This window comes from Aythya marila (assembly GCF_965140915.1).
Source record: "Aythya marila genome assembly, chromosome: 9".
In the NCBI taxonomy this organism is placed as follows: domain Eukaryota; kingdom Metazoa; phylum Chordata; class Aves; order Anseriformes; family Anatidae; genus Aythya; species Aythya marila.
The window spans coordinates 3,742,303-3,768,182 of NC_139050.1; the positions used below are offsets into that span (position 1 = coordinate 3,742,303).

At 39.7% G+C, this 25,880-nt stretch overlaps 2 protein-coding genes across 2 annotated transcripts in view; one reads left to right on the top strand and one right to left on the bottom strand.

The window, feature by feature from the left end:
• The window catches only part of COL4A3 (collagen type IV alpha 3 chain), a gene marked incomplete at its 5' end in the record, with an annotated part of 64,155 nt that extends 41,351 nt beyond the window's left edge, over nucleotides 1-22,804 (bottom strand). Inside the window, 10 exons of the mRNA XM_082767220.1 lie at nucleotides 539-616; nucleotides 1,236-1,262; nucleotides 2,131-2,184; nucleotides 2,864-2,926; nucleotides 3,222-3,266; nucleotides 3,784-3,828; nucleotides 5,646-5,735; nucleotides 8,614-8,670; nucleotides 22,055-22,558; nucleotides 22,703-22,804. Of these exons, the coding sequence (XP_082623346.1) occupies nucleotides 539-616; nucleotides 1,236-1,262; nucleotides 2,131-2,184; nucleotides 2,864-2,926; nucleotides 3,222-3,266; nucleotides 3,784-3,828; nucleotides 5,646-5,735; nucleotides 8,614-8,670; nucleotides 22,055-22,558; nucleotides 22,703-22,804 (1,065 nt within the window). The remainder of the gene's footprint in view (nucleotides 1-538; nucleotides 617-1,235; nucleotides 1,263-2,130; nucleotides 2,185-2,863; nucleotides 2,927-3,221; nucleotides 3,267-3,783; nucleotides 3,829-5,645; nucleotides 5,736-8,613; nucleotides 8,671-22,054; nucleotides 22,559-22,702) is intronic.
• COL4A4 (collagen type IV alpha 4 chain) overlaps nucleotides 22,311-25,880 on the top strand; it is a 70,117-nt gene continuing 66,547 nt past the window's right edge. The window contains exon 1 of the mRNA XM_082767274.1: nucleotides 22,311-22,424. The gene's annotated coding sequence lies outside the window, so the exon portion shown is untranslated. The remainder of the gene's footprint in view (nucleotides 22,425-25,880) is intronic.

The following is a 25,880-nucleotide window of genomic DNA, read 5'->3' on the forward strand; positions in this document are numbered from 1 at the left end:
AATAAATGGAAAATGAAAAATGTTGACTATCAGCTTAATTCAATGTCTTCCATTTATTTTAGCAGTCAAAAGAAACATCTATTCTGCCTCCTTCTATTAATCTCATTAAAAAAAAAAAAAAAGGATCATATTGGTTTTTGTTAATGCTTCTCTAGAAGTTGAACCAATCTTACTTCCTGGGGAACTCCATTTCTTCTCCATTTCTGAAATACTTTTGCTCATCTGCAACCTGACTTCCTCATCCCACTTTACTAACTATTGACTATACTGACTATTGGTTCTGATGACAAAGTAATTACTATTGTCTTGGAGTACTTCGTCCTGAAAAGTCAGAAGAAAGACTTTTAATATATTGCATTAGTCATATTATAGATATTTTTCTGGTTTAGAAATGAGTAATTGTAAGAATACTAAGAATATATAATATATAATACATAAAGTTATGCATTATATGGATATATGTGTATACATACACACGCACACTATATATATGCATTTATATCTCTCATGAGATATAAATGAATTAATTCAGAATTACCTGAAGCCCAGGCATTCCTGGCAACCCAGGATCACCTTTTGCATCGTATCTTTGGTTATATCCATCTGCAGGGGACCCCTAGACAATTAGATAAAATGGAAGATAAAAAGTTATGCTGTAGAACGCTTTAGTGGATCTTAGGCTTCAAATGTTTTAATACAATATGTAGGGATATAATCAGTATCAAAACTGTATGATGAAGGCAACTGTCTACTACAGATAGCTCTACCTTAAAAAAAAAGATTTTATTAAACAGAATACACCATTTTCAGGCATTTTAGGCAGTCTTCTGTGTTAGAAGTAGTCTTCATTTCAGACCTACATACTTCTCTCACACAGTCTTGACCTTTTTCAATTTTTCTGCACTTTTTTTCCCCTTTGACCTACTCTCTAGTGCATTTGCAGATTTCCATATGAATTCATAACCTGTTTGAGGAGAGGCTTAATTCTTTGTGTGTTTGAAAGAGTTAATTCTTAACATGCAACAACGGTAGTTAAGGGATAGGATATAAACAAATACACTTTTTTGACTTGAGGTGAGTTAACTCGTAGAGACCATGCATCAAAATCAGTTGTTGCTTCTTATGGAAAGTAAACCTTCTGTTTTCCCTGATATCAAGCATTCCTTTCCATCATCAAGTATAAGTACATAATATTACCAATACATACTTCACATAATATGGTGTAAATAACTGACCTTCTCTCCTTTGATGCCAGTGACACCCTAGGAAGAAGAACAATCATATTATTAAAAGAGAAAAGTAAGCAACAATGATGAAAGGACACTTTCTAAATACTTTCTAAGCTCAATGCTCTTGAAGTGACTTATTTTCATGACCATGGTGTATAGCCAGGCACATGTTTGCTGTGCCAGACTTCAATTGAGGAAGAAAGAACATAATGTCAAAAAGTAGTCCAGTCTCACTGCTGGAATTCTACAAATGAATGTGGAACATTTTTGAGGCCTGATCTTAAAAAATAAATAAATAAATAAATAAAGGAGAGCTGGTGCAATAAAGATCATGTTTAGAAATTATCAGATTTGAAGCCACAGGAACCGGACAGGTAGCATTCCTTTCCCCATTTGTTGTTTATAAGTTTCTTTTAAAATCACATTCCCACAGAAAAAAAAACAAAAAACAAAAAACAAAAAACAAATCCTAGGGTTAAAACAATGCAGCCATAATCAGAAGTTCCAGGTTTAATTCCTGGTTCTGTCATTAACTTAACTGGGCCATGTCCTCAATGATATTTACACATGAACTGAAACTGGAATCTGTTTAATACATATTGGACACCTTTAAAGATGCAAGTTAAATGTTGACAAGTATGCTTTGAGACACTGAAGAGCTAACACCAGCCAATGAACGTGTGTGCATTCACACCTTAAGAAGTTGAGGCCTAACACTCAGCAGATTAAGCGTCACTTTTAACTTTTTTCTCTTTACTGCACTGTTTTCATGCTAATAAAATGGGAGTATTTATATATTTCACCTGTTGTCAATATCAGCTTATCTGAGACTTTACACTCCTTCACTGAGTGGCTGTACGTGGTAGAAATTCATACAATCACCAATTTCACAGACACTTACTGGAATGCCTGGAGCACCTCTTCTACCTGGAGGACCTGGAAAACCTTGATCGCCCTGCAAACAGTAAGAGCAACTGTTAATGCATATTATTGATTATTATTCTGAGTCTAGCAAATGCTACTACAAAAGAAGTTTTTTATATTATCATACTAAAATTATGAGTTGCATTACCACTATATTTACTAAAAGAGGCACAGCTTGACCTTAGGGACCTTTACTTCTATCACAAAGACCAGCCTCTATTAGTTATGTCAAACCAGTTTCCTGTTTCACTAGAAATGTCTGATTTTCTGTAGTAGGCATTATTCTAACTCCCTCTTTCAGATTGTTTGAAGCTATGAGCAAAGAAAAATGATTAAACCTGTAACATAATGTTAAACTTTTTCTATTAATTGCCCTCAGGATTTATGAATTGTCAGCTGCAAGCTATGTACTGGTAAAATGAAATTAACTAATTCTCTCAGATGTAACCCATTTCAACAGAAGGATTGGTTAGGAAAAAGGGTTTTCAGTCAAACAGAATACGTGTTCAACATGTATTATTTCATTATCAATCTTACACATAAAGGCAGCATTTATCCTTCCTCTGGTGACTGCCAAATTTTTCCTAGTCAATAAAGTCACAAACAAAAACAAATCAAAATGGTTGTATATTGGGGGAAAAATGATTGCTTTTTCGTCATTCCCACTCACAGCCAAACATAATCCACACGATATTCAGCTTGGCTTGTACCTTTGTGCCGTTGCATCCTGGAACACCCGAGCGTCCAGGAGGGCCAGCAGCTCCTGGTTCACCCTAAAAGCAAGTGCAAAATTGACACAAGCTTTGTTTTTGCACATTCATATTACCCTACAGCAACACTGAAACAGTTTATGTTGGAGCAGTTTCCATAAGACTTGACAGATTACAATGTGTTCTGAAATCATTACAATGAGTAAGAATTGCTGATGCTATGATTGTTATCTCTAGGTTAACAGACAGTGACAATGCTGATGTTGACACTAGAGTGAGTACACTGGGTTGAGGGTAATTGTGTACTGAAGACTATATTAAGAGAGAAATCAGATAAATCAGTTTCAATTTTACTTACTGGAAGACCTGGGGGACCTGAAAATCCAGGTATTCCTGGAGCTCCCTAATGATATAAAAACAGAGGAAGAGTATTGCAAGTATTAAGAAAGAGCTTGTGATGCAGTTTACCTTTTTATCACGTTCACAAGAATAATGAATGCAAGTATAGTTCTGTCAAAAAATCATGGTTTCATTACTTTATCTTCCTTAATCCTTCTGCCTGTGCATCAAGTATAATGGTAGCTTATGAACTGTTAAAACAGGCAGGTTTCCCCTGCCAAGAGAAACTCAAAATCAACTCTTTGTGGAATTCAAGTCTGACTTCTTCATCGCATATCCTAATACTAAATACATACAGCATTAAACTTGTGCAGAAGCTGTAGCAAAAAAGGTAAAATTCTAAAATATAGACAGCGTGTGTACATACTCCATGTCATGATTTTAAAAATATTTTAAAATCATCTGTAATGTTTTATTATTCACAAATTGCTGATTGAGCTATCGAACTACTGATTGAACTATTATTAGCTTTAAACAGAGTATTTAATACATAAAAGCTTCTTTAAAACAAAAATACTTACCCGTATACCTTTGGGTCCAACTAAGCCCGTAAGTCCTGGTGAACCCTGGACCAGAGACAGACAACAGCACATTGCAATATAATTGAGAAAACACATATATATATCAACAGGACATGCAACATTTTTAAATATCAGTACCAACATACGCACACAAAACTATATGAATAAACACCAGATTTGTCCATTACAGACACTAAAAGAAACAAGCTTTTAATCCAACGTGTATAAATCTTGACATCTTGCCCTCCCTTTCAGTGTTTACAGGGGATAAATCTCATCAGAGGTTAAAAAATAACATTCAGGGTACGTTAAGAAAGCAGTTGCTATGGGTCTGTTCAAACTGTGAGACCTGAAATGGTTTCTCCATGAGGAAATAGCTGGAAGCCTCTCATCAGTATTCTGGAGAGTTTTTCAGCTCTCAAGCATGAGTGATGTCCATGTAACAATCAGATACATACAGGCACCACTCTACCCTGCATTGTTTTACTTGGAAAGGAAACCCAGGAGCAGGCTGACAGGGAGCTAAGCAGGATGGGAGAGCAGGGCTGAACGGATGACAGCCGAACACGCCACAGCACTGTCTAGACAGAATCTGCTAGAATTATTTCAAGACACTTAGAGCTTTACTGAGAATAAGAAACAACTTTTGTTTTGCCCAGAAATGAAATGGGGAATGTACAGAAATACACAGCTCCTTAAATCCTGGGTGACAGTTGCTAATAACGCATAAGATAATGCATCAGATAATTGCAATAGGGAAAGCTAACTGGAGTAAACTGCAACAGAAGATATTCAAGCTAACAGCGATGTCCTTGCTAGGTAAATTATTCTTACTTTTCCCCATTCTTGCAGAAATCATTATCAGTTATAACAGAGGAAATGCTCTACTGAACACTTTTCAATGAGCTTACATAAACACCTCAACAAACATGTATGAGATCCACAGTGAGTATCAGTTTAAAGAAATATTGTAATAATGAGACAGGAGAAAATAGTACAGCAACACCTAAACTAATTAAAACCGCAAAGAAACATTTATTTAAAGGTGTGGATAAAGGCTGGAGTCACATTAGTGCAGGTCCTAGATAATAATGTGACTGTGGCACTACTGTCACTCCTTTTTCCTGATTTATGTTGTAGCTGAGTTTAGACCATACTTACAGAGAGTTTATTCATCAAAGAGTCATTTTATTAACGACAGCAGGAATGCTGCTCCTCAAGACAAATATAAATGATTTCTTTTTTTTTTTTTATGAGCAATACTTTATTTTTTTTCCTGCTCATTCAGGAGTTACTGAAAATTCATATTCTGCCTGAGTTTTAGCCATATGGGAAAGCCCAACTCACCAAAGTCACTCTCCCCATACTGCAGGTAATTACATATTATCATACATAATGACATATGGTATTTCCTAGACAGAGCAAGATTTATCTTAAAAACCATCTCTCCCTTCAACTTTTCTTGAATCTATTTTTAATTATTTTTCTCAGAAGTAGCTTGTTTCCTCTCTTTCTAGCAACAGAAGTCAGAGTGTACTTAAGACAAAATTGTGGTTATGCTACTAAAATCTATTTAGAGCCATGTTTCTTGCCTCTGGAAGGTCAGTCCAGGTGCTTTAGAACTCATTCCTCGACAACTGACCGCAAAAGCCCATGTTTGTATTAACTACTTTCACTTTGTCTAAAATGAACATTGCAGCTGTTGACCACATCCCTTACCAACTGGAAGACTCTGAAACAGAGTTCTGTTGTTGTTGTTGTTGCTTTTTGTTTTAAACAGAATTCTTTATCCAGTCATACCTCACTTCCACAATCAAGCATAGATGTAGTGTTGCTACCCCCGTGCCTCCATGGGAACATACCTTTGGCCCCTGTGGCCCTGGAGGCCCTTCTGGACCGGGAAAGCCTCTATGACCAGGTGGACCTGGGACACCAGGGAAGCCTTTTTCACCCTGTAGACATTAAGAGAAAGAAGTCCTGAGAAAATCCTTGATTCTTTTTTTGATAACTTACTTTTAAGACATTTATTATTTTCAGTACCTCTTAATACTGTGATGGATTATCCTTGCTCATACTGACCTGTTCTCCTGTGTGCTGCCTAGGCCACATGGTACCACTAAAGTAACAAGCTAATTATGAAGGTATCAGAAGACATCAGTACGCAAGTTTTCACAGAGCACCAAAGTTAACTGGCAGCATGAAAAGTTTAAGAAAGCAGCTGATGCATATTTCTTCTTAATATTCTATACCATGCTTAGCCTCTACAAGAAACACAAATCCAAGTCCACTACAGTACTCCTAATTTGCAACTCGCAAACTTAATAACTGCTGCTGTACAGTAAGGTCAGTTCCAAATCATCAGTACTTCTCTCTCTTCATGCAAGCCATGAAAAGAAACAGTGGGAGCCAAATATAGCAAAACTGTTCAGATAGAAGAAAAGTAAGTTTGCTTTAAGTCACAGCATTGTAACATTATTCTGAGTCTCAAAGATTAAGCCACCCAATTACTTTTATATATATTTATTTCAAGGTTGAGTTCAAATAAACAAACAATGTAAAGGAAACAGAAAAAATTAAAGTTACACAAATGGAATAAAGGAGACTATATTACAGTCGGAGGGGCATTTTCTTTTCTTTTTTCTTTTTTTAATTAAATATAATGAACATGCAAGTGTTATCCTGGTTAAAATAAAGTGCTTCAAGCCTAAGAAACTCACAGAAAAGGTATCTAACTCTTTAAATAGCAGCAGTTTAGCATGTTCAGTGTTACATCAGTGAAGAGCTGTCCACTTAAGACAGTTTACAGGATGGCTTGAGATAGGAGAGAGAGGATGGGGTTATTGATTCTCTTGGAGTCAATTTTCCTATTTATCAGAGGAGAGTTACAGAAAAAAAGCAATTGAAATTCTGCCGTGCAGAAGTTATCTTGCTGGTATCTTAGTAGTCAATGTACAAGGTAGGATCCAAAAGAAATCTTGAGGAGCTAAAATATTTTGGCTTGTCCCACCGCCAATTCTCACCCCTCAAAATCTCCCAGCCTCACCAGATTTAAAATAATTTCTGAATTAAAAATAAAATAGATAAACACATAAGATAATATCAGAACATCTGAACACAACTGCAAGATGAGGCATTATGAAGTGTCTATGAGATCTGTATCATAAACTGGCATAGCTTTTTACAACAAATCAGTTTTTTCATCCGGAGCCATGCCAAGAAAGGCAAAAAGAATAATGCTGTACCGAGATGTGCCACTGGAGGGAGTGTGGAACTAACTCACTGAAGAACGACACAAATCCTTGATTCCCACTGAGCTTGTTAACCCTCACTGCAGCAACTGGGGGGACTCCCTTCCGCCGCAGAGCAGCCCCGCACTCTCCTGACTGCTTTGCTCATCGCCACACAGCACCGGCAGTTTTACCCACAGTGTCTTCTTGACAGGTCTACAAGATCAGATAATTCTCAGGTTGGCGATTTACTCAACATCGAACAGTTATGAAAACTTACTGATGAATTGTCCTTACTTTCCACAGCTGCATGAAAAACTAGATCAGTGTAAACAATGATTAACTATTACCTATACATTTCTCAGTTGATTTTACATGGAACTGAAGATGACAAGTTTCAGGTTTTCACTCACTAATATTTTTCGTTTAGTGGGCATCTTAAGTTATGCTTTTCTTATTTTTCAGTTGGTGTCAATGTGTATGGGTTAGGACAAAGGTCAAACCGACTAAGAACATGAAAAACAAGCACTGAGATTTTTTTTAAAGACGTAGGTATCCTCCTTTACCGCATTCAACTATGTTTTAGTAAAGAACATTTACTTTGAGATTACTTTTCTGCACCACTTCAGCTTTCTAAAGGCAAGACTAGTAGTGTTTACTGTGGTGCAACATGACATACTTTCTTGGCAATAAAAGTACAGCAGGGAAGTCAAAAGTAATTCTTTACCAACCAGATGCATCAAGCTGTGGGACTAATCATAACCGTCAGTCTATATAGACACTGTGGTGTGTGCAGATCTGAAATCTGTTGAAAAGGTTTAGTACAGCAATCACCGTGTTCATGGTTAGCCTGAACTACAACCGTGACTTCTCTAATAATGCCCCTTTCATTTGTGAATCGGTTGTTTTTCCAACTACAAGAAAGAGTTTGAAAGAATTTTTGGCATTTGCGTAATTCAGGTTTGTCTAAAAGCCACACTGAGCCTCTGCCAAGCTACTGCTGGCAACAGGCAGAGCTGCAGCTCTGTTGCTTTCGGTAGACTTGACACTGTTCCCCTGCTCCTGGCAAGGTGTTTGTGATTAGGACCCAGAATCTTGTCCTGTGTCTCGATCTGCGGGACATGCATTGTCTGTTGGATACCAACGCTTTTACCTTTCCTCCAGGAACCAGAAAATGCACAGGGGTCCAGGGGTAGGAGGGAGATGGCAAGGTCCTAACACGGAAAGAGGGAGGCATTGAACATGGCTCTGTTGATGCCACTACGAAGTTTGTAACAGGAGAGCTGCTGATAGTGGTAACTGACAGCAATTGTTAAGAGTTTGTAAAAAGTACCTAATGGTTTGGTGGTTGTTCTGTTGGTATCCAAACATCATGAAACACCATAAACAAACTACTGCATTAAAAAATAAAAAATATTAGTTAAACAGTGCGTCCAGAGCTACTTTAAAAGACTTTTTTGTAAGGTAATGCATTCCTTTTACAATTCTCCATAGACTTTGTTGACAGAATACCATCACACAAAATATTCACTCTCTAGTTCAACTCAATTATTAACAATTTCCCAGTATAAAATAATCTTAGGAAAAATGTATTTGCTCTTACCTTATTACCTTTCGTGCCATCACAGAAGCAAGGACTTTTACCTTTGCATACACAGTTCTGAAAAACAAAAAGACAAATTCTATAATAAAACAATTTTTCCCATTATGTTGCTTGGTGAAGGGCAAACGAAAGCCCAATGGTTTTAGTAAGGTAATTATTTTATAGATAGTACAATTTAAAAAAATGTTTACAAAGCATGGTCATTCTCAACAGAATAAAATAGCTCATTATTCCTCAGTGCTGTCTTTTGAGACAGGTAAGGTCACTGCTTCCATTTAAAAGTTGGGGTAAAGGCCAAGAAGCTGTGCTTGACAGCATCAGGGTTATGATTTCAGTATGATGTGTGAAATTTAAGAGTTTGGGATCACAGCAGTAAACACTGATGATTCATTTAAAAACTTAATATAAACTTAAGTAAAAAAAAAAAAAAAAAAACAAACACAAAAACACAACAAGGCTGTTCAGAGTGTAACTGGATAGAAAGCATGACTAAATTATCTAGCTCATGTACTCAACAGTGGTTTTAGCAGTGAGCTCAGAAAGGGCTGCAAACCACATCTGAGATACCCTGGTGAGTATGAGAAATGTTAACTCCCCATGCCCTGATCCTGCTACAGCTACCATGCACTCCATACCCAAGCCAACCCAGTCAGGCTGGGTTAACTCTGCAAAGGACTTTTTTCTACACTCATGTCCTATTTCAGTGGAGTGGAGGAGAAAAAGCATCAATATTAACATAAATATTGTACATACAGAAGTATTATTAAGGCTACTGCAGCAATACATTCCATACAGATACGTAGTAATGTGCATTTATTGTTCTCATTTGTGTATTTCATTTTTTTCCATTTATTTTTGAAGCTATTGCTGAATGACTTTTTCAACTGTACCCCTGTAGAAAGAAGGTTGTTCTTCAGTTTAACTTCTCATTTCAGTCTATTTGTTTATCACAATTACTTATACTATGGTACAGCTCCAGACAATAGGAAAGGGACAAATATCCTACATTGGCTATGATGGTATTTTCCAGAGTTTCATAAAACTCAGAAAAGAGGGAGGAACTATATTTCCTACAAGATTAAAGCCTTTAATATGGTATGGCATGAAATTTCTATTTAGATGCTGAAGACAGAATTAATTAACCCCTACAGCTGTTCATAATACAACGGCAGCACTGTTCCAAATTTGTAACTTTTCCAGTGGTGTTCTCAAAAAAACAGAAAGCAAAAGATAGAGGAAATGTTCTCCGTGACATTTTAAAAGGATGGTGTCAGATTGTCATTAAATTTGAATCTCTCTGTAGCAGTATGTTCAGGTAAAACATTTTACAGAATTGAAAAGCATCTTTTCTTCCCACAAGCTAGGATCGATTTCATCTATCTTTATCAGCCAAAACCAGGGTATCCGGTATCAGGTATCTGCCTTCCTTTCCTACACAGTTGATGGTGTCCATCTCCTTCCCTTGACTCCACACAGGAACCTGACAGCTAGTTTGGAACAACTCATTCCGTCTTTTTAGGTGCCTCTTTTCGGATGAAGGAAGGATGCTGCAGATATCTGCTGTTTTCTGGGGGCTAGACCATTGCTGGCTGAAGTGGTCTGCCTTTTAGGTGAGAACTCCATCTAGTAGTTTAAAAACAGATGCAGGAAATATTCCTCAAGTGAACAGCTATTTACAAAATAAAGCATAAATCAGAATCCATCAGCCATGAAAAGCAAATCCTCCAAGAAATCTCTGTGGCAATGTGTTCCATGGACAGATTAACAGGCAATTATGTGATGGTTCAGGCGAGGTTTTTAGTGTTGCAAACTTTCATTCTTTAGCAGATTTAAGAAGACTTTCTTCCCTAGATCTGACAGCTAGAGTTTAAGTAGCACTGCATCAGAAATTTGGAAATCAATGTTGTCTTGTAAAACAGAAGAGACGTGACTATGCTATCTTTGATATTAATTTAATCAGTATAATTTAATAACCAGAGGCACAAGAATAAACAGGAGCTCAGAATTAACAACAAATATTATCCTGATTTCTTCTTGGTGAGGTCTGCAAGTTTGCCACTGGGTATTCTAAATTCACCAATTGAATTATATGACAGGTATCTTAAGCCTTTAAGTATCAGCATAAAAGGATAAAGTGATAGACATCTCAAAATAAATTGGGAATGGATTGTTTCCTATTCAATAACATTACCTTCCATCCCAAATAATTCTCTACAAAATAGTACATTTTACTGACACATTTTTGGTGCATGTCTGATAAACAGTATAAAAAGGGTACCTGCTCATGTTGAGGTGTTCATCACACAATATGATAAAAGCAGTCTTCGCTTGCAGACACCACACTTCACTGCTGGTGAGTTACTCAAGCTATCATGTTTTTAAGGCTTGCATATGAAAATTGTAAGTTAACCACAAGAGCTGTGAGACCCAGTTACTTTGCAAACTCAACTGCTAATACAAAGATTTAGCTTACAGATTTAGTAGCCACCTCAGCCCAGGAAAGGTGCCAATTAGTAGGAAAAAATACTTGAAGTGGTCCAAATTCTCTGGATTTATTCAGAGTACCTGGGAGCACAAGGTGAGCAGAGTGAGCTTTCCTGATAAATACTCACAGGCTTCTACATTGCTAGTATTTGCCATTGTAATTCTACAGACCTTAATGGAGTTGTGCCTTATTTCTAACTATAAAAGAAAAAAGCAGATTCTTTAAAGTGTTTGTATGCAAAACACATTTTTCAGGACACGCAGAGAAATCACCAAGGGACATGACTCTTCCCTAGTAAGTATAATCTGCAGAAGCCCTGGTATGTACGGATACAGACGAAAATATTACTTTTAATTAATAATCACAGATTAATCCAACGTGAAGTTAAATGCATGAACATGTAAAAACGTATGATGCTACATAACTACTGAAGGTTACTAAACCATTTGAAGAAAGAGAGCCTTTGTTCTTCAAGATGTCAGAATGCTTCAAATGTGTTTAATTTGCCATTAGTTAGCTTTCAAATCAATTTAGATCTTTTTGTGAATGCATCTCACTTTAAACTAAACTGAAAAGACCAAAGATGATTCTACATTACACAGACAGTTAGTTGGATAACACTAAATGTTTTGGCATATGATTTTTACATAAGATTAGACTATGCCTTCTGTAAAGGAGCTTTGAACCAAAAAGTCATTGCTCACTTTCACTATTGATGCTGCCTGGATGTTTCCACAGCCTTGCAAGATGCCTGCAGCTTCTTTATCAAAGGGTGATAATAAAGCAATAGTCTACTGCCAAGTTGTAAGATAGGGAAATTTAATATTAGCTATTAACAGATTATTCAAAATACTCACAATAACAGCTCTGTAAGTGGCTGCGTGTTTTTCAGCTTTGTGAGTTTTCTAATAATCACCTCGTTTTATTTCAAATAACCAGATAGGGAGATGGAACTAGATTTCTGATCCAAAAATCTAGGCTAATGAACAAAGCCAAGTCCTTGTGTGGATAACAAATCAAATAAATTAACCAATGAAGCAAAATTAAAAACAAAAACCATCAAAAAAAATAACAAACAAAAAAACCCACAACACTTCCTTGGAGTAACCTAGAAGAGTTCCTTTCAGAGGAGTTTTGAGTGGCAGTGAAGTAGCACGTGCATTTTAAATAATTCCAGCAGTGGAATTATTTAAAATAAATAAAAAAGCAGTATCCAGTTTTATTCACTGGATGACTCCACTATGGGGCCCCTACAATGGTATGTGTAATGCCGAGGTGCCCTTCCCACACTATGGGATTGAGTTCTGTGAGCCTCTGACCTCTTCCTTCCCCCAATTCAGAGACTAATTTAAATATCTGTTTAAAAAGTGAGCCCTCTCCCTTTACCGAATCCCTCAAAGAAACAACAATGAAAGAAGGAAGAAAAACCATACTAGGACTGCATTGTCACCTAAGCAAAGCTCGATGTGGGTTCAGGAGGGCACCGCAACTCCCAGCACTGCAGTCATGGTGGAGCATCAGGGAATGTCACCCAGCTCACGGCAATGTGCCCACAGACCTAGCTACACGGAGGATGTCGGGGAATGTATTTTGGGATATTACCAACCCCTAATGCCTCAAAGGAGATCACAAAGCATCAATGCAAGGAAAAAAAAAAGCAAACAATAGGCATTTCTACTAAAAGCACAGGCTTTGAGTTCTGTCACTCACATTTGGAGGGTAGTACAGTTAAGGGCAAGAAGAAGAGGAACATACAAAAGGAGCCAGAGAGGAAGATGTGCCAGTATTTCTCCACACGTCAGTCCATAAAGACATCTATGATGACAGAGGAGACAGAGCATTTGCTTATTTTTCTAGATCTGGAGAAGAGTATAGTAGGTCAGCCATAATGGTCAGTTACAATTTGAAAATACATTATTTATATATTAAAAGGCACAAACAAATAAACCTGCACAAAGACAGCAAAGATCAGGTATCGTATTCCTTAAGCAGGTTTCAGATGAAGCCTACATCAAAACCACCCAGGCTGAGTAACAAAGACATTCAGATGAAAGGTGAGCTGAAATTAAATGTGTGCTGTAGGAACAAAGTAACCTGGTTGAGTCAGTGCTTAAATTCACACATTTGGCCTGATTGGTCTTTAATTTCATGGGTGAATACCACTGATTCCAGGGGTAAGTCCTGGTTAACATAAATGAAAGATGACTGTGCAACATGAGGAATTTTAACATGAATTAAGAGCAGTGCAAGTGATATTCATTAATTACAGCAGACAGTAAAAATAACCCAGGTGTCTTCTCTCAAGTGAGTGCTGAAGCTGTCACTTGCCTGCACTGCTGGTTCTGGACGCTGATCTGGCTCATTATTAAAAATGCAAGTCTGATTTTTCATTTAAAGTTCATTTTTATTGGCATCTCACCCATCCTGTAATTAGGTCTTTATCTTCTAACTTCAAAGATCACTGAAGTAGAACTCCACTAAAACATGAGACAACTTTTGTTAGACAAGATCTACTTTTCTGTGGTAACACTTCTTTCCCCCCACCTTTCTGCTCAGTAATGGTATCCTGAGCAGCCTAAAATTATGCATGTCATGACAACAGTCCTTTTTAAGTAGCAATAAATTATTGGCTAATTTCCCATTTTCTGTAATTTCTCTTAAATTCCAATACTTATTAAAAATGATGTATCAGTGAGCAAATTCCTTTAAGAACCTTGTCTATGAATTTTCAGGGCTGCTGACACATGGAGATTTCTGAATTCTTCCTGAGCTGTCTCAGTGCAAAGCAATCACTTCACACATTCCAGCTGCATCTACAAACCACAGCTCAGACCAGAATAATATTGCTCAAATAGCTGATCACAGAATCACAGAATTTCTAGGTTGGAAGAGACCTCAAGATCATCGAGTCCAACCTCTGACCTAACGCTAACAGTCCCCACTAAACCATATCCCTAAGCTCTACATCTAAACGTCTTTTAAAGACTTCCAGGGATGGTGACTCCACCACTTCCCTGGGCAGCCTGTTCCAGTGCCTCACAACCCTTTTGGTAAAGAAGTTCGTCCTAACATCCAACCTAAAACTCCCCTGGCGCAACTTAAGCCCATTCCCCCTCGTCCTGTCACCAGGCACGTGGGAGAACAGACCAACCCCCACCTCGCTACAGCCTCCTTTAAGGTATCTGTAAAGAGCAAATGTTCATATACTGTCTGAAACTACAGAAGACCCATTTCTCTAATGTTCTCTGCTACGTGTTTTCTCTTGCATCTAATAAAAATGGGTTTAAAATATTATCATAGCACTGTAGAATGTCCTGAGTTGGAAGGGACCCACAAGGACCATCGAGTCCAACCCCTGACTCCACACAGGACCACCCCAAAACCAGGCCACGTGTCTGAGAGCACTGCCCAAACGCATCCTGAACTCCAGCAGCTCAGTGCTGCGACCACTGCCCTGAAGAGCCAGTTCAGTGCCCGACCACCTCTGGGTGCAGAACCTTTCCCTAACCCCCAGCCTGACCCTCCCCTGTCCCAGCTCCATGCCATTCCCTCGGGTCCTGTCACTGTCCCCAGAGAGCAGGGCTCAGCACCTGCCCCCCTGCTCCCCTCGTGAGGGAGCTGCAGGCCGCCATGAAAAAAGTTAATCATAGAATGTCCCGAGTTGGAAGGGACCATAAGGATCATCGAGTCCAACTCCTGGCACCACACAGGTCAACTCCAAAATTCAAACTATGTAACTAAGAGCACACTATATACGCTTCTTAAACTCAGACAGGCTTGGTGCTGTGACTACATCCCTGAGGAGCCTGTCCCAGTGTACGACCACCCTCTCGGTGAAGAACCTCTTCCTGATGTCCAGCCTGAACCTCCCCTGCCGCAGCCTGACACCATTCCCTCGGGTCCTATCGCTGGTCACTAAAGAGAATAGATCGGCACCTGCCCCTCCACTCCCCCTCGAGGGAAGCTGTAGACCGTGATGAGGTCTCCACTCAGCCTCCTCCCCGCCAGGCTGAACAGGCCCAGTGCTCTCAGCCGCTCCTCACACATCATCCCCTCTAGGCCCTTCACCATCTTTGTATCCCCTGAAAAAAGTTCCTAGTGTGGAAAAAGTTATATAAAGAAAACCTTTTTTTCTGAGTCTAAGATGCACTTGCATTAGGATACTTAGCTAGATGAGTACTGTTAGTAATTCCACCTAGACTCAGTAAATACATGACCTTGGCAGCATTTTCCTCTTGTTGCACAACTGCAAGCCACCACGTAGTGTACAAGGTACTGGAGAATGAAGCTCCCTCACTCCAAAACATTGCTATCATAACAAAATACCACTCTCACAATCACAATCTGTATACTAAAAGTTTTTCATGCATTCTAAGCATCAAACATGAATTCATTAAAATTATCAAAGACTATGAAGAACTTCATGTTTTTTTTAGTGATTGCTGGACCAGTACAACAAAACCGAATTATTAAGCCTTCAATAAGTATAGACAACATAGAGCAGAAATAGGAGATGATGAGATGAAGGAAAATATGTCAGTTCCCAAACCCTGAAACATTGTGTAGTCACTTGTGAACTGGAAGGCAGCCAGACATTCCTACCTTAGAAGACTCCTGTTAACAGCAACGAATGCTATCAGAATTCACAGCGTTTTGCCTAGCAGATGCATACCTTGCACCTGACACAAATTATTTCATTTTTACTTTCCATTACCAGAAACACACCTGCAATTTTAACTAATAAATAACTCAGTCAATGTCTTATGCAGGGAGAACTGATCTCGGAGGCTGTGGAAGACAACTGTAATGCTCCAGCCACGGTTGTTGTTGAATAAGCTCCATTAAACACGTGTAATGGGAACCTTGCTCAGGGAATAGCTACTGAATCACTACCCCTCCCTGGTAACATGGCCCTTATATTACTGGATATGTGCTGCTTTCAGCATGAGGCATGGAAGAGAAGTCCTAAGCATTTATGATCTTTGGAAAAAATCTTCAGAACCTTTCACAGCAGCAGTATTTTGTGTCTAAGTAACAAATACACAATTTGCAATCAATATGAACGTACAACATATGCCTATCTGTATTTGATAAGAACTTCCTTGCTTTCTGTCCTTAATTTAAAGCCTAGAGTCACTTTGAAAAGGATTGTTTTTAATGTAATAGGAAGATGTATTTATAACTGCATTTGCAAATCAACAAAAAATCAATGGGAAATGACTGATATGGACAAATAGGAGAAGCTGCTGTAGATGAACAGTTACAGCCTTCCACTGTGTCACAGGTACACGGGTACAGAAATTCTTTTCACTTCATAAATTTAAACAGTTTTGAAATCCTGATCAGTTTTTAAATTAAAAAAATATTGCATAAGAACTTCGCTTGATGACAATTTTGTTGTTAGTCAAGTCTCTTCATTAGTAGTATTCACATTTGTTACAAGAAACAAACCAAGAACAAAAACCTGACACAGAACAGTGCAAAACAGAAACAAAATTTTCATAAAACTTTTGGTATCTCTCGCAGCCTCTGTTCAAATGAGGTGTATTATGCACTTGAAAAAAAAAAGACTTAAAACACTCTGCAATTCTCCTTCTGTACGACACGTAGCTAAACAGTGTATCCCCTTCTGCTGTGAACGAACCCAGCTGTGTGCAAGTTCCAAGAAGCTCCTGTAGCATTGCTGTTTATACTGTGGTGATGAAAGCATACCGCTCTGCCATCTTCCTCATAGCTCCACGTCCAACTTCCACAGTGCCAGCCGCATTCTTGTCCAGGCAGATACAGTGCAATTAATTGCACGGTGCTACTCCCTTCTCCTCTCCAACTCACCAATGGTAAAGAATTAGGGAGTGTGAGAACAGTAGGGCTTAGCAATCTTCATTGTGCCTGCATGTTGTCATCCGTATGTTTGGATAAAACAAGTAAAATGTTGTCATTTAGAAGAAAAACACCCCTGAGTTTTCCCCAACTGAAATTTGTGAGCTCAGTGACAACCACCTTGGCCTGTGTTGAAGCTGCCTAAAATTACTGTGTCTATGTAACTAAACCTGGCACGTTGTGGGCAGTTTTGGAAAACAATCAGTTGAAATTAAATTGAATCTATTATTTTTTAAGATACAGAATTATGCCCTCTTTAAGCAGAGGGAACGATGGCTTGCTTTCTTCTGCTGGAACCCAGGAGTTTTTGATGCAGTGACCACTGCCCTACTTTACAAGCTATCTCACTGGGGTGGAAGATGCTGTGATGAGGGCTATCAGAAACTGGACCTAAATGTTCACGATACATTCAAACTGGTTCAATCTCCAAGGGCAGTCCCATAAACACTATCTCTGTGTTTTCTTTTTTCTTTTTTTTTTTTCTCCTGACCTTGAGCAGGACATTGGGACAACACAAATAAATATTCTTCCTATCCACAGGGAAAAAAAGATTAGGCAATTCAGGCCACAGATTTTTTTTGTGTAGCAAACTTAAGGGTGTTTAAGCAGCTTATTCATCCGTGCTCTTCCTTCCTAAGAGGAAGGCATCTTAAAAGAGCAACCCAATAGCACAGAACACATATAATTTAACTAGTGAATTTTTGCCATCCTACCATAATATGATTAGCATTAGATCACAGCATTTCTTCCCAGCTGTTGAGTGTGGGAATGATATTCATTATAATTGTTGTCTCCTCAGGCCTGTATATTTGTATATTCATAAAATTCCTGGTGTGCATCTTCTGGTAAGTGGTACAAATAGAAATGAAAGCAACAGTAGCTTGCTCAGAGTAAGCCTACTGGATATGCTTTGGTTTTTGCTTTTTGGAAAGGCTTTGTGATTTTACAGATTTTAAAAAAAGCAAAACAACAACAACAACAACAAAAAGGTTGTTTTTTCTTGCAGTTTTCTCCACAAATGGGAAAACGCAGCTTCAAGTCCCAATTACAAAGCCTTCACTGAACCAGGCCAAATGGAAAACCTGTAAACCTGTGAGACTTGTATCCTATCACAAGACTTCTAAGTTAAAAAACAAGACAAAGAATGAAAACAAAACTAGAAATAGACTGTGTGACAAAATAGAACTTCAGTGAGCAAGAGAGATTGAGACTGCAAACAGTTAAGAAAAAAGCCTTTTTGTATTTCACTGTCCTCCTAAGCTTCTGTAACTCATGCCAGAATACTGAGCCTTCTAGTATTACTGTGTTAGGCAGCGGGGTGAGAATGTGACAGTAAAATAGATGACCGGACATCCCATACTAGTTGCACTTAATAGCAAAGTATTTTGTTTCAAAGACATGTTATGATAAACCAGCGCTAGGTACTGCAGAAGAGAGTGCTTGCACAGATCTCAAAATAAAATGGTGTTATTTCTATATGAAATGCAAAGCAATGAAGAAAGAACCAATGTCTGCCAGCCTAGTTTGATCATTTTAATATTATTCAGTCAGCAATATAACTTGAATTATATAGTTTTGGCTGAAAATATATTTACTTTGCAGATTTGTTAGAAAAAAATGCAACACATTAAGTGTTACCAGTTCAGTTTTCACAGGCATTTTATGAAGATCACCCAAGGAGGTTTCAGCTGTGTGCTGCGGCCTGCAGCTCTAAACAGAGCACTTCACATTTCTGGGCCACCAGAGCAAGCTTCAACACGGTGTAAGAGAGCTGAATTCCATCAATTGTGTGATGCACCACTATTAGGGCAATTCCACTAATTCATAGTAACTCTGATCAAGGCTCAGTGGGAAAAACATCCTTCTGCAGTGCTCTGACATTGGCCTGTTTATGGAAATGATGGCTGCAACTAATTGCAGAGGCAATCAGGATCAGAACAGTCATGTATAAATTGGGGTCAATTATCAGAGTAACACCCCCACTGACTTCAGACTTGGGATCATATTAACCAAATCAAAGAGAGCACTTCACAAAGAATTCCTTCTATCATGCTCAGTGAACTCTTTTGTATGTTCAGGTGCACGTCGTCCCTTCTCAGTTGCCTCATGGGATGGAGCCTGGTGCTTCCAAAGGCCGGCAGAGAAGGCCGTACATTCTCACTGTACCACTAATTGGTCCCTCCAGCATTTTGATTCCTAGATCCACAAAGCCAGTTAGCCTGCATCCCATTCTTACCAGACCTGGAGGTGCTCATGGCTGAGCTAGAACACTGTGCTGTTCCCTTCCAGAGCCATGTGCTATGATCTATGTGACAGAAATACGGTTTGTATATAATTAGGGAAAAATATCAGTGTTGCATAAAGAAGAGACTAGCTTACAAGTATTTGCCTGTGAATTTTAAAATTCCTGATAAAAAAATAAAAAATAAAAATTAATTGTGGAAAGTGAACACTTGCATCTAGTCATAGCCAGTAAACATAAGCAAGAGAGAGGATGGAAAAAAAGATCTTCTCTAGTTTTGTAGTCACTGTTTTTGTATTTTTTGTATTTTAACTCCCCTCCTTTGAAATGATGAAAAAATGCAGAGTAATGACTGATGCAAATACAGGATACAGAGTATTTGACTTTATCCTGTGAGCTAATACAATATTGTAGTTGTATTACAATGAAAATCCAGCACTAGCAGTAATGTGAGGTGATGAACAACTAACTTGCAATTAAGTAATCTCGCTCAAGTAGAAGCCTTTTTAATCCTGAACACGTCAACATGATGCTACCATAAAAGTGATCAATGCTACTAAGGAGCAGTTACTGATAAACTGACCCATGTCTTTTTCATATTATTGTCACTTGATACAACAAACTTCAGGAAGCTTTTTTAGGTTCACATTTAATTTTAAGACATACATCACTGTAAACCAGAAAAGAAAAGCATGAATGATATTAAAGTCATGACACTTTCAGAATTGGCTTGTATGGGTACTATATATACTATATATACTATGGGTACTATACTTGTATGGTACTATACAAGATAGTACCAGCTCCAGATGCTGTTAAAGTTAATGAAAAGGAAAGCAAAATATATTTTTTTTTCTGAGAGGAAAAAAAAAAACAACCACATACATATATATATATGTGAGGAATGAGAAAGATTTCATTCCCTGTGGGAAATATATATATATATATATATATATATATATAAAATTTTGTATTATTCTAAGGTATTTAAATGAACAGTGGAAAAATCCAAAGGATTATAACATCAATATTCGGAGTGAAGGAATACATCAAGCAAGCTGAAAAGCCTTTGACATGGGAAGATGCTACTTCTGCTGAGTTTTCAGAAGATGTGATTAGAGCATGCCAGTGGCCAGGAATGCAGATAATAATACTCCCTAGCATGTACCAGAAAGTTCAGGCTCCTAAGGACAGGGAAGTCACGACAGTGCAGGGCTGCTGCTATATCAAACAGCAGCAGGCAAAAATTAATAGTTTTATTTCTTGTCTTTGGGAATAAACTGCTTATTGAGTGATTAAGAAACAAATCAAAAACTTTTCTATATTGAAACATCTTCTAACTTATTCATACAGCTGGTCAAATATCAATTAATTTTCGTATGAAATGTAGCATGATTTTAGAACATAAACAACGACTATTTCCTTGCAATGGACAGTCCAGCTAAGATGCACTGACTTATTCAGTCAGTTATTATAATGAATCACTTCATGCCAGTTAACATTAACCACTAATTAGGATGTCAAATTAAACTTCTGGTTTTAAAGTTCCAATTTCCTCCATCATCTAGAAAACTTCCTTAGTTTTTTTTTTTCTGCAGAATATAGCAGAAGAGCAGAAACTGACACCTGAATCTTAAACTGACCTCAGTTATCTGTTGTAAATCCAGTTTAAAGTAATCTCAGACAACATTTGAAATCTGAACTTTCAGAGAACCACTGAATCGCTACCTTGCATTCAAGCTCTGCTTAAACAGCAAGATTTCAGTAGAAATCTCGTAGAAATGCAGACACTTCTCACCATCCTACATCCTGTCTTTAAGACCTAAGCATACACAAGGCTCTAGTAATGACAACAATTTAGCAAACCGGTACCTTGGAACTTCATGATTTACCCTTAGCAAAAAGGCTGCTGATGAACTGAGGTACCCGAGTCTGCAAGACTGGCAAGTACTGCAGTATCCTACTGAGCATGCTAGAAAGTGCGTTACTGGGACGTATGTGGTGTCCTGTCAACACACCTCTTTTTCCCTTCCCTTGTAGTTAAAAAACCAACACAGCACAAGACCAACACAGGCAGGACAGAAGGCTAGAGACAGCGTGTGTGTTCTGGGGGAGGCGCTCCTGGGGCACGGCCCGTGCCCGTGGGCAGCCACCCAGCAGCGCACGGTGATGTCCGTGCCCTAGGAGCAACGAGGGCGATGAGGGTGCCCGCAGAGGAGGAATGGAATTAAGAACAACCAGGCAGAAGAGGGAGGCAGGACTTATTGCAGGTTACTCGTCTGGCTTTCTACGCAGAGCCTGAAACAACTGTGCAGACAATTAGTAATTTACCGGAACGGCAGACGGCTCTGGTACCTCTGCTCTAGTTAAGAGCCGGGAGGTGCCGTAACTCCTTCACAAATAAAGCAGTTAGAGTTTTGTTAAACGACTGGACGTGACTGCGGGTTAGTCACAGAGCGCCAGGGAAGAACCCGATGGGTGAGGTGCTTGGTCTGTTCCTGGACGCAGAACGAGACAATGAAAGAGGCGCAGTATTTTACAAGTCACGTTATTACTAATTAGTAATAGTTGTTTCAGACAATCCGTACAGCAGGAGCAGCGTGTGGCCAGTGCCCTCACACCGCTGACCGGCGCGGTGCTTTCACAGGCTGCGAAGCAACCGCGCGGCAGGAGCGCACCCGGGGGAAGGCGGCCGGGGGGGGACGGCGCCCACCCGGCCCCGACGGGGCGGCGGCACCCGAGGGCGCGGCGCGGCTGGGGCAGGCGGGCGAGGCCTGAGGGCGGCCCCGCTCCCTCCTCGCGGCTCCGAGCGCGCTCCCGATCCCTGCACTCACCTCAGCCGCCGCGGCGCGGCCCGGCCGGAGCAGGGCGAGCAGCACCGGCAGCAGCAGCAGCAGCAGCAGCAGGGGCAGAGGCGGCAGCGGGCGGCCGGGACAGCCCCCGGCGGCCATCCCCGCGCTGCCCGCGGAGCTCGGCTCGGGCCGCTCCGACTCTGCCCCCCGGGGCTGCCGCCTCGCACCCTCCACAGCGCTCCCGGCCCCCCGGGGTGGGGACAGGGGACAGGGCTGGCCGGGGCGGGGCCACCCCTCTCCTCCCACACCTCCGCACACCCCGCGGCCCCTGCCCGGGGCACCGCCGTCTGTCCGGCCGGCCGTCGGGCACGGGGTAGCGAGGAGCCGGGGGCTCTCCCACCTGGGAGCTGAGGTGAGCGGAGGGGCAGCCCCGGGCCGTGCTGGGACCGGGATGGGGACGGGGACGCGGCCCGAGAGGGGTCGGGGGGGCAGCGCTGAGGTGCGGCGGGACCGGGAGCTGGCGGCCGTGCGCGGCTTGCAGCGGGGCTCGGTAATGAGGCGGCGGACAGCGGGTGGCTAATTACACCCTGCTGGCCGCTGCAGCGCTGGCAGCCCCCGGGCAGGTTTTCTGAACGGGAACGTGATTTGCGAGGTGTTGGCAGTACGGGAACTTTATCGCATCGGTATTACTGACAGACGTAACATCTCGCCGGAAAGGCTGCTGGGCAGACTGTGGAGGTACGTTGGCCAGGCCAGCCCCACTTCATTTGTGGCGTTCTGACTACGGGACATCCTGTGTTAGGGGGTTTGGCGAGCGCTACAGGCGATACAGGAGAAGCCTAACTGTACTAACAATATAATATATGTATCTGAATTTAGTCTGGATTACTCATGAGATAGAAATCTAAAGTCTATCATGAGCATAAAGCTAACCACAGAGCTTTGTAAAACAGCCGCTCATACAGGCATGGGAGGGGAAGAGCTGGGTCTCTGTTCAGTACAGTGCACTGTCAGCCCCCTCCGAAATCTGCTGTGAAAGCGAATTAATAGAGGCTACTTTTCCCCACAGCTAAAACATGTCTCTGGAAGAGCAGAGTATCATGTTCAGTGCCAAAGATCTTGTACATCATGACAGACATGATCATCTTTACTCTAAAATCCCAAATATCGATGAGAGCAAGCTGGCAGGTACAGAAAGAGAAGGAAAAAAAAAAATCCCTGGTTTTCAAACCAGATTGATGGTGACGATGTAGAGAAAATGATACCTCAGGGAGAAAATCACTAAATCCATCCAATTGTGAGATTCCCTAAACCAATTGACTGTAGCCATGCTATGAATGTTATGCAGGAATACTGCAATAAGGACAAAAATGTGGCCTACAGTTTATAAGCCATAGGCATCTGTACATTGTAAGCACCTACATGTAAATCCATTACTGAAATTCAACATTAGAAGAACTGCTGTAAGACAGAAGGTAGCAGAGCACCACACAAAAGTGAAAACAGGTGTGAGGTTCTCTGGGACAGCAGGGTCAGCGGAAGAGAACGGTCAGAAATGATGAAAGTTCAGACGCAGGATGAATGGTATAACTCTCACTGAGTAAACGAGAAGATACTTAATTGGGGCTTTTGAATACAAGACCAAAGAAATATTGGATGAAACAGAAGAAGTTAGGAAAAACACTATGAGGAGAAAAGAATATATGCAGAGGACCTAGTGAATGAAATACTGCTATAATACAAAGCTATTATGTCAGTTTTCAAATGATGAAAACCCATGTGACAATTTCCAAAAAATAAATCAACAAGGCTAAAAGCAAAGATGGGAAAATACTGACAAGGGAGCTGTGGTCTTACTTCATCAGAGTCCCTAAGTGTGAAATGGTCTTCCTTCATGATTGTTGTCTAGAGACTAAACACTAGGTTATGTTACAGCATGAGCTTTCTCTGCACTTTAAGTGTTAGGTAAATATTCTATGTCAGTAACTTTTGTGATTATTTCAAAATGTAAAACATGAGATCAGATGGCTATATCTGCCTAAATAACACTTTATAATTCTTATATTCTTCCACTGGCTGCTAAACACTTTGAACTACATGAAGCTTGTTCAGAAAATGATGGGTTTTAGGTGGGCATGATGAAAAAGCAAACAGAGTTAAGTCTTCTGCTCATGCTTTAAGTATGATTTCGAATGATGTCAATGGGTTTGATCAAAATGGAATTTAATTTGAAAATTAAAGCTTCTGTGCTAATACAAAGCAAGCATACCTAATTGAATTTCTTCATCGTTTTCAGAAGCTGTCTGGATAATGAAATAATGACATGGATAGCAGGCAATGAGAACAAATTTCTGTGAACTCTAACACTTTATTACTGGCTTGGAATTTCCATTTGAGGCAGTCCCTCCCTGTTGGATTTTAATGCCTCACAGTCTTGCTTATATTACTAATCTAAAAAAATCAGTGAGGTATCAAAGCGTTTGTGCATCCTTCCTTCCTTGCTTGCTTTTTTCCATACAGATGAAAAACTGGGGCACAGAAATAGACTAAGAACTTGGCAGATGAAGGGAGTACTGTACAGTATATGTAGAGTGTGATCTTGCAGCATGGACTGGTTGTCTGTAGCCTGTTCATTCATTAGTCAGTGCGTGGTAGTTTACAAAGTCTCTACCGTGGGATATGGATATACTGTGCATACACATTGGAGTATTATTAATAATATTATTCACAAATTAGTTCTAGTTAGCAAGCCGTTGCAGTAAATTACAGAAAGCAAGACAGTCATGTTTCCAGAACTGCACACTCATTTGTTTTACAAAAAAAATATAGCTGTTTGTTGAACAGCTGAAAGAGAGCAGCCGGTTTGCTGCAGGTTCGTGTCCTTGCTCCCTTCTCAGTAGCTGATTGCCTTTGCTTACTCAGGGGACTTCTTCATAGGAAGTGAACCCCTGGCTGTTTACTCTAGGCAGTGTTCAGTCTCTCAAAATTAACCTCCCCAGATTTGGAAGACTACAGCATGGAAAAATAAAAGGTTCTAAAACTTGTGCTATCCTAGGAAAAGCCAAGCCTCTAAGTCTTCACTTTGAGATAACCTCTGTGAATCCTTTGCCAGAGATACCTTATTCTAAAGGATTTCAGCTTTTGTCTTATTTGGGGTATGTGGAAGTCTGCACAGGACTTGGCCATTTTTCTAGATCTGTGAAGCTCGAGCTTACAAAAAAGTTGGTGCAGCACATTTTCAGGTAAAACTACATGTATTCTGCTGGACCCAAGTCAGAGGTCACAAATGTGTGGTATAGTTAATTTATTCCAGTTTCCTAAATCCTGGCAAAAGCTGTGGAAAAAAATTGTCTAAAAATAAAGTTATAAAATCTAGGTAATGTTTGCTATGAGTGTTGCCTATCCATGCATGTGGATATAACTCTTTACCTGAAACTCTGTAATGCTTATGCTGCACTCAGAGTAATACTCCTTTGCTCAGAAGCACATAGATGCCTACACACCAATCCAACTCAGTTTGCAGAAGATACTGTTAACTCTAGTCTTGATATTAATATCTAGACTATATATATATATATATAAATATATATAGTCATCTAGATATTAATATCTAGACTATATATATATAAAGTTCATTAGGTCTTTACACTAGAAAGGTGTCATCTTTTTTAAATGCTCTTACCCAAAACAGTAGGTATGATAGCTTTTTAAGAAGTAGTTATGCAAGTTGCTCTTTGTTCATTATTTCAAACAGTGGGTGAACACTACTTTTCTAGAGTAAAATCTTGTACTCTTCTCATGTTATCTGTAATTTCATATATAGTCCTCTTGAAATAATTGTATAGATGATAAAAATGCTGCTTAATAG